Source organism: Nelumbo lutea, chromosome 1, assembly GCF_056320005.1.
Source record: "Nelumbo lutea isolate HS-2025 chromosome 1, American lotus-T2T, whole genome shotgun sequence".
Classification (NCBI taxonomy): domain Eukaryota; kingdom Viridiplantae; phylum Streptophyta; class Magnoliopsida; order Proteales; family Nelumbonaceae; genus Nelumbo; species Nelumbo lutea.
This window is the reverse complement of record NC_142684.1, coordinates 172411214-172425588: the sequence shown is the minus strand read 5'-3', so window position 1 is coordinate 172425588 and position 14375 is coordinate 172411214. Positions and strand designations below refer to the sequence as shown.

The 14375-nt window shown below is 36.3% G+C and overlaps 1 protein-coding gene, 1 long non-coding RNA gene and 2 other non-coding genes across 4 annotated transcripts; 2 read left to right on the top strand and 2 right to left on the bottom strand.

Annotated features, from left to right (window-relative positions):
- Positions 1-655: 655 nt before the first annotated feature.
- On the top strand, positions 656-775 carry LOC148879225 (U5 spliceosomal RNA). Its single transcript, XR_016106001.1, has one exon. It is a non-coding gene; the product is annotated as a U5 spliceosomal RNA (small nuclear RNA).
- Positions 776-2038: 1263 nt separating this feature from the next.
- On the top strand, positions 2039-2158 carry LOC148879224 (U5 spliceosomal RNA). Its single transcript, XR_016105990.1, has one exon. It is a non-coding gene; the product is annotated as a U5 spliceosomal RNA (small nuclear RNA).
- Positions 2159-5776: 3618 nt separating this feature from the next.
- Positions 5777-9458, bottom strand: LOC148879223 (uncharacterized). The gene is made up of 3 exons (XR_016105519.1): positions 9271-9458; positions 5986-7570; positions 5777-5904 (listed from the first exon to the last, which is right to left on the bottom strand). It is a non-coding gene; the product is annotated as an uncharacterized LOC148879223 (long non-coding RNA).
- Positions 9459-11198: 1740 nt separating this feature from the next.
- On the bottom strand, positions 11199-12949 carry LOC148879222 (uncharacterized). The gene is made up of 5 exons (XM_088960697.1): positions 12688-12949; positions 12552-12601; positions 12300-12423; positions 12082-12189; positions 11199-12004 (listed from the first exon to the last, which is right to left on the bottom strand). Exons 1-5 carry the CDS (start codon positions 12860-12862, stop codon positions 11385-11387), a joined length of 1077 nt encoding a protein of 358 aa, XP_088816823.1. The 5' UTR covers positions 12863-12949; the 3' UTR covers positions 11199-11384.
- Positions 12950-14375: the final 1426 nt, after the last annotated feature.

The window sequence follows — 14375 nt, the reverse complement described above, 5'->3', positions numbered from 1 at the left end:
GATTCAAATTTCTCAATACTCTAGCAATATTGCTTTCAGATCTCTCAAAAACCTCTAGTTCACTAACTTAAGCATTGGGGTGCCCATACCGGGTAAAACACTCTAACCTCCTTTTCTTGTAGCTCGACTAGGCGACCTCACTAGCCCGATGTCCGAGCTGTTCTCTAATAGGTAGCATGAGATCATGCATCATTAATTGTTTTAGGACTTGAACGGTATGCGAAATTTCATCTATGCCTGAGATATAAAAGCATAGTCAAACATCACTATCAATATTAAATAGCCCGTGCGTTGCAAGCGACACTCCACTAGTTCCCTTAAAAAAATGAATTGTTGTCATGTATTTTTGTGAAAAACTGATTATCTAATGTGGTGAACGGCTGGTGGATCCGTTTTGGTATTGATTCCCGCTATTTCACTTGGGAATCAGGAGAGGAAGCCAATGTTTACGGAGTGATGGATTTCTCTCAGATCTCCATCGAGGGTTTGGACTTTGGAGTTGCAATATGAACTTGGAAGTGAACCTTGTTGATATGGATTTGCAATTCATTATTGTGTATTGAGCTGTTGGATAGAGTCCCAGATTGGAAGAGTAGCAAACTTTCCAATAAAAAAGCAACTATAAAATTCCAATCAAAGTTGTATGAAGGCATGCAGCCGTGCGGTGAGTATAGAGCGAACTATTCTTTCGCCTTTTACTAAAGAATACTGTGTTCTCGCCGCTGACAGTGGCATATGCCTATTTTTAGAGGGTTTTCTCCACCCAACCAAATCTAATTTAAGAAATTTATCTTCACTGTTTAGTTTCTCTCAGGCTTTTCTACAAGCATCTTGGATATATACTGAAAGTTGGGGTGTTTTCTTCAGAAGTTCTGGAAGAAAATCTCGACTACCGTATATATATTAGTCAATGGTAGTAATGTTCTTTTGAGGAGAGGAAATTTTACATTGCTGGAGAACTATTGTGGCTTTCGACAGTGTGTGCGTTGTGCTCATAGGTGTCACATGGCTCTTGATAAATAAAGATAAGAAATCATGGTATTAATGGATCTACTGTTTCTTGATTTTCTTCTTCAAACCATTTGATAATTGATCGCCTAAGGTTCATCTCTTTCATTGCTTTCCCCTGGTAGAGTTCATCTAAGAAGTAAGCTTGTAGATCAAGTTAGCATGTTTTATGTGAATGCATGGAGACGAACAGATGAAACATTAATAGAAGTACGAACGATAGGGTGCCAACACTATTCGAAAATCCGATTTCGAATTCGATATTCAATATAATCAAATCAAATTCAAATAATTCGAATATCTAATTGGTCAAATTCGAATATCCTATTCATATTGAATAGTTAATCATATTCAAATTCGGATATGACCTAATTCAATTCGATAAATATCCAAATTTGACCTATTATTTAATTCTTATATATAATATATAAATTATTTTATATAATTTATATATATATATATAATTAAGTTATATAAATAATTTTTATACTTATATACTTTATATCAATAAAATATTTATTTTATATATTTATTAATTATCTAAAATAATTAATTAATTAAATCGAATATTCAAATATTTAATTGAATTCAAATTTGGATATTAATTTTTAATATTCATCGGATATCGAATTCGAATTCAGATATTGCCTGAACTGATTTGAATTCGCTAGTTTTTGAGGATTAAGCTAACAGCGAATGGACACCTTTGATGCCAAAAACCCTCAAAGTTCATAAAGCCTTGGATGGTTTTATACTCTCCACTTTGGTTAATTTCTCAAGCGTAGGCCATGATCTGAATTCTGAATATGATGGATTATTTGGAAAACACTTGAGGGTTCGAAGTGTGTTCTCATTTCAATTTAACAGTAGTAGGAAGCGAATTTTGTTGATACGAACTCTTTAGTCTTCTTATTCATCAATGATCTGATTATCATCTGAAGTTGGCTGGAGTCCCACATCGGACAGTAGCAAAATTTTCAACAAAGAATGCGTCTATAAAATTTCTTTCAAAATGGATTCCAAGACACGCAGCCGCGCGGTGAGCACATAGCGAACTATTCTTTCGCCTTTTACTAAAGAATACCGTGTGCTCGCCGTTTAAAACGGCATACGCCTATTTTTGGCGGGTATTCTCCATTTTCTGGAGGGACCCAACAATTCTCCTTTCAAAGCCTTTCGAGGGGTTTTTTCCAGTTGTGTGTTTTGAATTATATGTCAGGGCTTACAGTTGTTTTGTCTCTGAGAAAATTTATAGTCGGATTTCATACATATCGTCCAAATATCTAATCTTTCATTGTTCAGAACAAGTCTGGTCGATGATTCGACTCTAGGGTTCTAATTCTTCGATCTGGTGCTTCTTTAGTTCTTTATGGCCTATTTCAGTTTTTTGGTGCATGTGTGTGGATGGATGGTGGTGGGGTGCCTTTATCAGATTTTTGTAAGCTGAATTCTCATTGACAGTCAAGTTGTGGAGAAGTTTTACATCGTTGGTGAATTCTCATGGCCTTTTTTTTTAAGGTGAATTCTCATGGCCTTCTTCAAGCTATTTGACTTGATCTAAGTCTTAAAATCTTGATAACCCTCAAATATTAGGGCTATAATCGGATGGATTTAGAAAGATTCGAATTGGATCCAAAGTGTACATCCGAATCCGATCCAAAATCCAATCGAATTTGAAGACTATGGATTCAAATTAGAATCTGAGCTGACTCAGATCGGATTCTGATTTAATCCAATTCCACTTTATCTTTTAAAATAGAAACTACTTTTCAACTTTTATATGTAATAAATTAATGTAAATATAACATATTAAATTTATTACATATAATATAATATAATATATATATATTTTTTATAATTTTAAATATAATTATATAAATTTTATATATTATAATATAATCAGATTTGGATGGAGTAAATTCCGAATATGATCCACTATCTCGGATTTTTGAGTATCACTGACAGGTCCACCCTCAATGAACAATACGCGAGCTTTAGTGTCGGATCAGGCTAGATGAGCTTGTACATGGCTCCCTAGTCGTTGAGGATGAAATTGATTTTGATGAGATAGAGGACAAACAATTCGGGGTAACATTTTCTCTAAATTGGATAGTCTCGTGTTTGTTGAAGAATAAAATTTCAACTAGAGGAGGAAAAAAAAGCTCCAATCTTAGTCTTCTATTATAAATAAGAAAAAGGAAACTAAGCAATATATTTTTCCACTGGAAAATCCGTTGAAGGGTCAATTCCAACATTTTTCCAGCCAAGGCAAACCATAGATAAGGGTTGGCTTGAAATAACCAGTAACCACTAATTCCAACTCATTGAGTAGTCACTGGGTAAAGAAATAACCAGACATGATACTAGATTAACACACTACGCCACATTGGACCAGTAGAACATTCTCTCTTCACTGGTAGAGGATTCAGAGCCTCCGATAACTTAGAACACACCATATATTTTTTGACGACTGTACAAAATACACCCTTTAGTTTTTGCCTTTTTGGAAGGATATTTGGATAGTAGAGATGGATAATACAGACAGAGACACAAGCAAAATTCATTTATTAATAGGAAATACAGGATATTTGGATGCCATGTCCATAGGCATTTGACCCCCCAAAAACGGAACCACTTCTGGGTTGTTCGTAGAAAAGTGGAAATAAGTTCAATTTCTTGTACTTCTTGATTGAAATGCCTAGCTTTCCAAAAAAAAAAGAGAAAGGAAAATGTTAAAAGAAAACATGGAATCATTTCATTGCTGGTAGCCTATTAGTGAACAAAAAAGGGCAGCCAAGTGCACGGGACAGAGATGTAGGCAGCCTTACAGACCTGTAGACTGCTTCCAAGCAAATGATGAAATAAGAGCAGCAGGAAAAATGGTTTACTTTTTCCTGGAAATGCTAATCCAATGAAGTAATAGTGAAGACTCGGGTCACATGGTTTACTTCCAAGGACAAAGTTGTCTGCCTCGCATTGATTTAGCACTCTGTACTACATATGGTTCTCAGGATTCAGGTCTCACACCCTGAACTTTTCGGTGTTACCCCTCATTGGATATGAAGCCCTTGATCAAAACCATGAATGGAGGAAGAAGAGAAGGTAATACTGATTCATTAGACTGATGTGCTTCATGCCACTACAGAATTCACAAACTGAACATAAAAAGATATAACAGTAAAACCACAATGCAATGATGAGCATATATAGAAAAAAAAAAAAAGAGTGGACGGGTGTGAACAAGGATACTCTTTTTGTGAGCTGAGTGTAGACGAATCCATAGCTTCTTCAACGGGGAGATGAAGGATTGCAGCCACCACATGTGGAGAAGTGGGCGCCGATACATAGATGGAGCTATGGAAGGAAATAGAGAGAATTCAAGAGAGTACTGTTGGTTTGCTTGGAGAGGGGTGAAGTCTACATCATTGCTTTCATTACTTTGCAGAATAATCATGCATAAAACATTTTTTTTTCCTTTGGTACTCGATCTTTGTCACACCTTTTTCTCTTGTAGAAGTGGCTAATCCAACCTGAATCACTTTGACATTTCCCAACTCTAGTGTTCTTCACAAACATTCCTGTATGTCTCAAGGCAATGTAGCTTTAGCATTCTATCATTTGAAACCCACCCACTCCTAAGTTCTTTCTTTACTGTTTTGGTCCCCTCCTGTTTGTCAAGTAAACAAGCCAGAAAAGTTTCCTGGAAAGACTTTGATCTCATTCAGATGGGGTTTGATGACTCTCAAATCTGTATAAGTGTATGTGCCGTGCTAATTCTGCTTCCATATGTGAAGGCTATTGCAGCTTGGGTTCCATATAACGAGATGTGTTTCTTACCAAGCCATCAGTGCAAGGGGACTGAAATATAGTCTCATAAGCATATTCCAGTCTAACTTATTTGATGATTATAGCCTTATAAATGGAAAATAGCTTCTTGCTTAAGATTTAATTGTAGTGGCTGGTTGGATATTGCTTTTCAGAACCTCAAAAGATAGCAGATTCAATTTGCAGTTTCCCCTCTGAATGAAGAATATCATTATCATGTGATTTATACTGCTATTAGTGGTTTGTTAAAGTGAAACTTGGCAAGAGACAATTATTAACTGTAAGACACTCATCCAGTTCTCAAGCTTAAGATGCAAGAAACTGGTTCTGTACCGCATAGAAAATTGGATTTTTCATTGTATTTGGTTCCTCCAAACCGTCCACTTTATATTTACTCCTGGACTTGCAATCCAAAAATACAAATTAACCAGATAAAAGTCGATTCTTCTTATATGGTCAATAAATAGGTCTAACCACCAATATGATCTTATAATGAATCTTAACTTGGACAGTTAATCCAAACAAAATAGCCTTTCAAACTAATAGGCATTAGTCATTTATAGAATACAATTTATGGAAGCTCTAAGGCAAATATTTCAACAGTCAATGATATACCATAAGTGTAACTAGTGCACTGAAATGGTTTCAAGATAATCGACCATTTCCAGAAAAATACTTTCACAATATGTAGTTTCCATTGAGAATGATAAAGGATAGTACCCAGTTCCTCACAGTAGGGTTTCATGTATCCAGAATTGCAAAGAATAGGAAATGACTAAATTTGACAGTCTCCTCTTTTCATTTATATTTTGTTCCCTACCAGAATAATGCAAATCCTACTCAAATGTATAAAAATCCACAAAAAAAAAAAAAAAAAATATATATATATATATATATATATATATATATATATATATATATAATAGTAACATTAATGTTTGATCTATAACAGGTTAAATAACTGAACAGACAACAACCAGGATGAGAAGAATGGTAGCAGCTGTGAAGATCATAAATAATTGTCCGGCATGCATCCCAAATCCATCTTTTCCAGGCATGCGAATTGATTCTCTGCTCACAAGTAATGATATATTAACAAATAAACCCCTTGGACAAAGAAAGAAAAAGCAAATTTGAATTTAACCTACTTACCTGCAATTGACTTCTTGTTTGTTCATCCGTCTCCTGTTAAGTGAAAAATGAGCATATGGAATTCGTGGAAACTGTTAGAAGCCATTAAAATAAACTTGAAAAAGAATATTTACTATGTTTGAGATTAACTTGCAACAATAGGAGCCAGCTGATCATGGTCTTGTTTAGAGAATGTGTCCTTTGTATCACCTGCACCAAAATTAGATATTTCCACATGGGGAAATCGCTGAAAAGATGCCTTTTCCCTCAGAAAATGACCAAATTGAGTTACTTCCAACATGTTAGCCACGGAGCAGAACATAATAGCAAAAGAAACACCAGAACCATCGCTACCTAATTGCAATTTTTCTTTTCTTGTTTCTTTCTTCCCCTTCATCTCCTTTTATTACTTTTCTATGCGCAAATAATACCTACTTTGTTGTACATTTTAAACTTAAGTCAGGCTAAAGTTCTAAGTTGTATAAAGGGGTGCTGGGCACATTTCTTAATTGTACATCATTCTTTCTCCACAATCAGAAAACCTAATGTGTTATTTATAGAAAAAAAAAAAACTCAAGTGAGGCTAAAGTTTTTATATGGAACAACAAAGATTGATCCAAAATCATCATTCTTGAACACAAAGTAGCAAAAATTAAACCTATCATACGTGGTGTTTCTTGAACTCTCCTAAGTGGATGAAGTGTCTATATTATACAAGCGTCAGATTCTGACATGATGAATTCTTGATGGATACTTCAAATAATGTTCTCTTATTTACTTGGTTCTTTGACATAAATGAATAGCTAATATATACAATGAATGCCTTGTTTTCTAAAAACTATTATTAAGGCCCCGTTCACTTTTCGGTAAGTTACTTACCCGGGTAAATGCAGTTATCTGGGTAAGTTTTTCCTGGGAAACACTTACCCGGGTAAGTGCATTTACCCAAGTTCTTTTATTTCTCATGTAAATAAGGCAATGGCCATTTTAGCCATAAAAATCCATTATTAAAAAGGTCATTTTTGTCCAGTTCAAGTGTAGGCAACTTTCCCCCTAGGTGGGAAAGTTATTTACCCACCTGGGAGATGGGTATCACATACTTGGGTAAGTGATACCCAGGAAGATAAACTTTCCCTGGTCCCCACATAAATCTGAAAAAAGAACATGGGATTCTTGGTCAATGGGAACCAAAATCCCATTGACCAACTTTCCCCCTTTCAAAATCCGAAAAAAGAACACCCCCTAAGTAACAAAATAAAGTTCTACATCTTTTTCTTGTGGCTATACAATAGTATAATTCATAAAATAAGGACTACTTTTTATTAACTTTAATTCTCAGTTAATAACTTGGTGAGAAGTTACTTTCGTTTGAAGTTTTGAGTGTTCACAAATTTGAGAAGACAGCTACATCCTAGCAGTTCCTAGGAAAACTAGCAGCATTTTGTAGTTTTTCCTTACATATATGTAAAATCATCATCAACTAACAAAGAAAATTGCCATTTCCCAAATGTATTTTAGAACTGTGGATGTCAGAGTCCTACCTTGGCCATAACAGCTAATAGTTTTGGTGGTTTCTTTAGTATTGGTAGCAGACAAGCTTCCAGAACTGCATACAAAGTAGTGATGCATGTACAGAAATCGATCAATTAATTAATAGAAAGACAATCCTCTCAAAAAAAATAATGATAATCAGATAATTTTTTTTTGAGAGTATAAGGTAAAATTACAGAATAGAAATAAAATGAATTTCATATAATATAAATATTTATCCATTCACATACAGGAGAGTTATCAGCAGGACAGGTACCGAATGCCATCTCTTTTTTCTTTTCTTTTTTTCTTTTTCTTTTTAATTTCTTAGGCTGCATTTGGCATTCCTTAAAATAAGGACTTATCTTCGTTTTACAATTAAAATGCCCCTATGAACATCGAGTTTTTAATAGCAAATGCAGCCTTAATTGTCATATTAGATAAACAATAGTTTTCTATTCACTCTAGTCATCTTTGGATTTTTCTATTCACTAATAAGAGATCTATTTTTTATTGATATGAGAGAACTAATGTGAAGGAGACTCACACAGAAAGAGAGAGGATTTGGAGAGAATTGTAGAGTTTATCCTTTTCTGAGATCTTTCCATATTAATAATTTTGCGAACTCATCATAATGAATCTCCAAGTGATGACTCTAAACCTCCTCTCTGTTCCTAGGGTACAATAGGCCAACACTTATCTTGAAATAAGCATGCCTAGTTTGCATCCTATGTCAAAATTTGAATGGACTCCATGATTAGAATTGATGTTGTCTTGGTTAAATGCTCAAAACCATGAAGTCCATTATCAGGAATCACCATTTACATGGAAAGATTTTATACTAAAGAATGATTTAGGTGATTTTGTTGGGAACCTTGAATTTAACTAAATTGACAATAACCTTCGTGCAATTCTCCCCTGCTTTATAATGCTTTCAGAATTCTATTTGCTCTAAAAGGTTTTCTTATCCAAATCCTACTATAATTAAATTCCAGTTATTCCTACTAGTACTGAACAGCAGAGCCATCACAGGTATTTCGGAGACATGGTATTTTGGCAATAGTCCACAAATTGTTGATACTAACCATGTGATTCAGTTTTGATGCAGCAGTAGAATTTAAAAGAATTAATTTAGATGTGAATAATTGTTGCATATTGCTTATGATATATACAAGAAAGTGTATCTTGTCAACCTAAATGAGTTATTACTTTGTTACTTGAGGTTTACATGAAGCATTATTTAAACTCAGTTCATGCATTTATTTGAGTTGAATTTGGGGTTAAGGATAGTGGAGTTTTAACAATAGTAGGAATAGGATATTATCATGTATATTTGGTTGAGTTGGATGCCTTGCCAATTTACTGTTATATAGAAAATTTTGAGGTGATGTGGAGTTAATTACTTACCCTTTTATTGTTCACTCTATTACCTGGACACAACAAGAATATGGCTGGACAAAGATCTCAGATACAAAAATACAAACTTAAAAAATTTAAGTATTCAACCAATAATAATATTAATTCACTAAAATGATTAAAATGGATGTTCACTAAAATTTGAAGGATATGTCAATTCACTAAAACTTGAAGTTTGTTATCAGCTAGTGAACAATCCAATTAAGTATATAATGCCAAATAGTAAACCATGTACAAGAAACTTAACCATAAAATATTTTAACACTCATAATCTGCATATATGGTTTTTGCTAATTCATAGTTATGACCTTGTTGGTTATGGTTCATCAATGAAGGCAGTAGCACAAGAATGATCCTTACAAGTAATACTGGTTCGTGAATTGCAATGTGTAGAGACTAAAAGCAATTGCTCTTGTGTGTAGTTGAATTTCTGATAGCATGTTCCAACAAAGATCCAAATCCTGATCACTCCTGTTGGTTGCCACAAGACCAAAACGAGAATCAGTGTAAAACTAATATGCACCTAGCTTATTTTTCATTTTGTCAAGTTACACAAGCATAGAACTTAGGGAGAAGTACCAATCAGCCCAGATCAGAAATCTCTAGCCCCAAAGTACAGGGGTAATGCATCCTGACCGTTAATTGATGCCAAATTCACGGGCAGGATGTGGTTTATAGGGGGGCAGAGGGCTAGTAGTAGGGGGGGGGGCTGGAATTCAGAATTCTGCATCGTGTATTTTTGTACTTCTCCGTAGAACTTATTGGTGCAAATGAACTTCAAATTAGCATGTACAATATCATTTTCTATCAAATTGGGGTGTAAAAAAAATGCTGTCTGGTCTGTAACCTGTATATGCGTTTATGAAAGCATTTCAAGCTACTCTTTCTAATTTATCCATTTCTTCTATCCCATTCACCTGTTGACTTGAGCTCAACATTTTTGTAAATATTTTATTCTAGCATTTCATGAATTGTTCAATAAAGCCAGTTTGGGTTTGTAACAAAGATCAAGAACGAACTAGAAAGGAAACCAAACATTTAAAGGATGGAGTCAGATGACCAGGAAAGTCCAAGCTCAATCTAATGGGACATTGGAAGTCCTGATCAACTAACACAAGACTAGAACAAGGCAAGGAAAAGAAAAAAAAAAATCAAGAGAGAATTAACTTTCTTATATTGATAAAAAAAAAAGAATTAACTTTCTTACAGAACAACAATGACAAGAAAACAATCATATGCTTGAGATCACCATTTCAGCAACCACGAGAAGAAATAAATCGAGATCACCATTTCAGAAACCATGAGAGTAAATAAATTGAGATCGCCATTTCAGCAACCATGAGAGGAAAGAAGGAAGGATGCCAAACAGTCAAGCTTGGGCCCCAGCTCTAAAAGCTTCCTTTGAGCACTGTCTCTGAGCCTCTGTCCGCAGCCGTTGTCCTTGACTCTGGTCTCTATATTTTCTATCAACCTGGAAGTCTCTTGGGCTTCTCGAATCCAGGTGTCCCCAAGAAGAGCATGTTCAGACATGTCTTTCAGTAGTTAAAGAGCTTATGAGTTTGCAGGAGAAAAATGAGATGAGACTGAGCTGGTTCTTGTTAGATGAAGATCCATTGATAATGTGAATGATTAAACGATTGACAACTAAAAGTAAGAGCAGAGAACGTTGTTTTCATTTCTGTAGGTGTGGGGGACCATGACTGCACCCGGAGGGAGGGGGGCAGGCATCTTCTTTCGCTTGGTTTGTTTTAGAGCAATTCTAAGCATCGTGGGCATGGACCATTCCTGAGATTTCATAATGCATGAAGTGTGGAATCAACAACTGTGATCCATGTTTGCCATGTAATTGGTAGCCATGCCACAATTAGTCTGATCTAAATCAGTAGTTGTGGTGTAATTGGTAGACAGTGTGGCCTGAATACCAAAGGCAAATTGCTTGGTGGGCTGCTGATATTTGAGTTTGAAGGATAGGGAAGTAGAGAGGATTACCTTGTTTTGTAAGGAGTGATGTGAATTCAGTGGAGTGAATCAATTACTTTACCTTTTCTCTCAAAAAAAAATGTGAATTCAGTGGAGATTGTTTCTTCTTTGGAGATTAGACTAGTTGATGTGAGGACAAGGTTTTCTAAGGGAACCTCCCTATTAGCATATAGAGAAGCTAATAGTGTTAGCTCACATACTAGCATATAGAGCCTCTAAGTATGATAAGGAGATATATCATGAATGCTGAGTCCTTTTCCTTTTAATCCTTCTTCGGAAAGTGGTTTGTTTGTGTCAAAATCCAGACATTACTGAAGAAAAGTTGAACTTTAAAAAAAAAATCACTACAAAAGATGTCTAAAATATGTTCTAATGATAACTAAGAGCCCCTGAACCCTCCTAGATCTAAATATTCGATGAGATTACAGAAGAAAAAAGAACTAAACCGCTCCTCAAAAGTATCAAAAACTAATCCTCATAACTAAATTACCCTTCTACATAGTTGTAAACTTGAACAGCATGTAATGCTTGTAGAGTTTCCCTGGAGTGACAATCTGTGAAGGAAAGTTTGGATGATTCACAGAATCAGGGAAGCCCTGTGTCTCCAAACAGATGCCAGAATGAATCTTGTAGATGGCTCCATCTTTGCCCTTCACGTCCTTTAACATGTTACCCGTGTAGAACTGCAAACCGGGTGCATTGGTCCACAGCTCCAGCATTCGGCCAGATTTGGGGTCGTGGACCATCGCTGCCTTCTTCAAAAAGTGGTGTGGCTTCCCGTCGAGCACGTAGTTAATGTCATATCCATTGGGTAGCTGGTCGATCCTGCACCCGACCGTATGTTTTTCTCTGAAATCATAAGGTGTGCCCTTCACCGGAGTAATTTTTCCGGTCGGAATGAGCTCTTTGTCAACCGGGGTGATGTGGGATCCAAAGATTTGGACGTGCTGCCCTAGGACATCGCCGCTGTTGTGGCCGGCAAGGTTCCAGTAGGTGTGCTGGGCGAGGTTCACCGGTGTGGCCTTGTTTAAGGCCCTGGCTTTCATGAACACGACCAACTTGTTCCATCCGACGATTTTATAGGTGACGGAAACATCCAGATCACCTGGAAATCCTGTTTGATACCCAAGAAAAAATGTGAGGCGGCATCGCCATTGCAACTTAAAACCAGTAAACAAGTAGTAAACTAACCTTGTTCGCCATCAAAGCTGCGATATGACAGTGTGATGTAAGGAGACGAACCGTGTGGCTTATACTTCCTCACTGTCCAAAATACGTCACTGAATCCTCTGTGTCCACCTAATATTCACACAAGAAGATCGATTCGACCAAACAAAGTTGAAAGTTAGACCCTTCTTTTCTACAAATACTAAAAGAATGAAGCAGAATATAAGGATTAAATGAAATACCATGAAGCGTGTTATTTCCTTCATTAGCAACCACTTTGTATTTGTGGCCATTAAGAGTAAATTGAGCACCTGCAATCCTGTTAGCTACTCTCCCAACCAGGCCACCAAAATAAATTGTATCATTCTGGAGCAAATTAATGGAGTCATGATCAGAAGTTTTGGTGGTCAATAACGTGTAGGCCTAATGAAGGAAGTACAGGTTCCATAAATTGCGAGAGGTTAAGAAGGAAGGATTCAAGTCTCAAGTCTCACCGTGTAGTCCCCAATTTTTTGAAAACCAAGAGCAACATCGGCCAATTCCCCTGCAAAAGAATTTAATCCAACAAAGTGATTTAGATTTTAGAGGACAGAAGACAATGAAGCAAGAGAGACAGAGAGAGGAACAAACCATATTTGTCAGGGAGAATAACAGAGAGAATAGTTGCACCATAATTTGTGACCTTGAGAGAAATTTCTCCATGTTTAAGATCATAAAACCCAACCTCGGGCTTCTCTGCGAAAGAAAGACTGAGTAAAGCCAATGCTGCAACAATGACAAAACACAGAGAGACCCTAGCCATCATGTGAATAGAGATTATCCAACAACGTTCGACAATGAGAACCGAACGCACGGGGCAAGTATATATAGAAAGGCAGAAACTGGTTTGATTTGAGTTGAATTTTAGTAAAACAAGGAAGTATATCTTATCTTTAAAAAATCACATCCATTATCTTCTCCTAAATTATCTCTAATTCTTATTTATCCTCTCCCTTAATTTCTCAATTTATATCTATGCAATTAACATTTATTTTCTCCCATAATTTTTCATCATCTATATAATTAAGATTTGAATTAAAGTATTTAATAATTAGTTTAATAAGGAAAATTCCCGATTAGTACCCTATAGTTTGGCTTGAGTGACAATTTGGTCCCCGAACTTTAAAATGCAACAATCTAGTACCCAAATTTTCAAAATGTGACAATCCAATACCCAAACTTTCAAAATACAACAATCCAGTGCTTTCCGTTAAATCAATCGTTAAGTGACATTTGAAAAGTCAAAAATGCCCTTCGAATGTCATATAATTCTCTTTATTAACCATCCAAACGTTGACTTTTCAAATGTCTAGAATTTGGGACTATTCATTTTATTGTCAATGTTTGGATGGTTGATAAAGAGAATTAGATGGCATTCTTAGGGTATTGTTGACTTTTCAAATGCTGCTTAACGGTTGATTAACGGACTTGTTAACGGTAGGTATTGGATTGCCACGTTTTGAAAGTTTGGGTACTAAGTTGTCGCATTTTAAAGTTCAGGACTAAGTTGTCACTTGAGCCAAAGTACAAGGTACTGATTAGGAGTTTTCCTTAAATATTATAACAAAATTATATAAACTGATGAGAGGTGATTTGGCCCTTTGCTGACATAGCGACACATATCATCTGTCTTCGCCGCTTGACAAATCAGCACCACATGGATAGTTGTGTATCTCGCCAAGTCAAGGAGATGCACCTGGAATCAGTCTAGGGCACCTCATACACAGCTCGGACACCTCAACAAGGCTGTTAGTAGCACCTCGTCCAGGGCCAACCTGTGGTACCTATGGTACCTCGTTGTTACCGATCCAAGGGACCTTGGCATGAAGAGTGACCTCCTTCGAGGACTTGTCAGCCTATGGTACCTTGTCAATATTGGTCCAAGGGACCTCAACATGAGGAGCAATCTCTTTCGAGGACTTTCTGACTTGACTAATGTCCAGGTGGTGACTTGCGAGACGTGCTCGCCAACCTCCTTCACGGGTGTCCCATCATTCCTAGGTCCTTTGGAAGGAAATTCCCATATCGAATGTTCCAAAGGAAGGCATAAAAACCTAGTTTGCATGTGAAACTATCTCTGAGGACTTTGGACCAGTCAACCACGTCATCTAGGAGATCTTAGACACAATGCATGAAGTCCACGCCAAACAATGCCTATGGAAATGTCTCACTTTCAACCTTAGAAGGTATGCGCGATTTAGCTCTCATAGTGCTCTAGCTCTCTCGCTTTCTAGCTCTCAATACACTTGTCGCTAACTTAAGCATCGGAGTGCCCACAC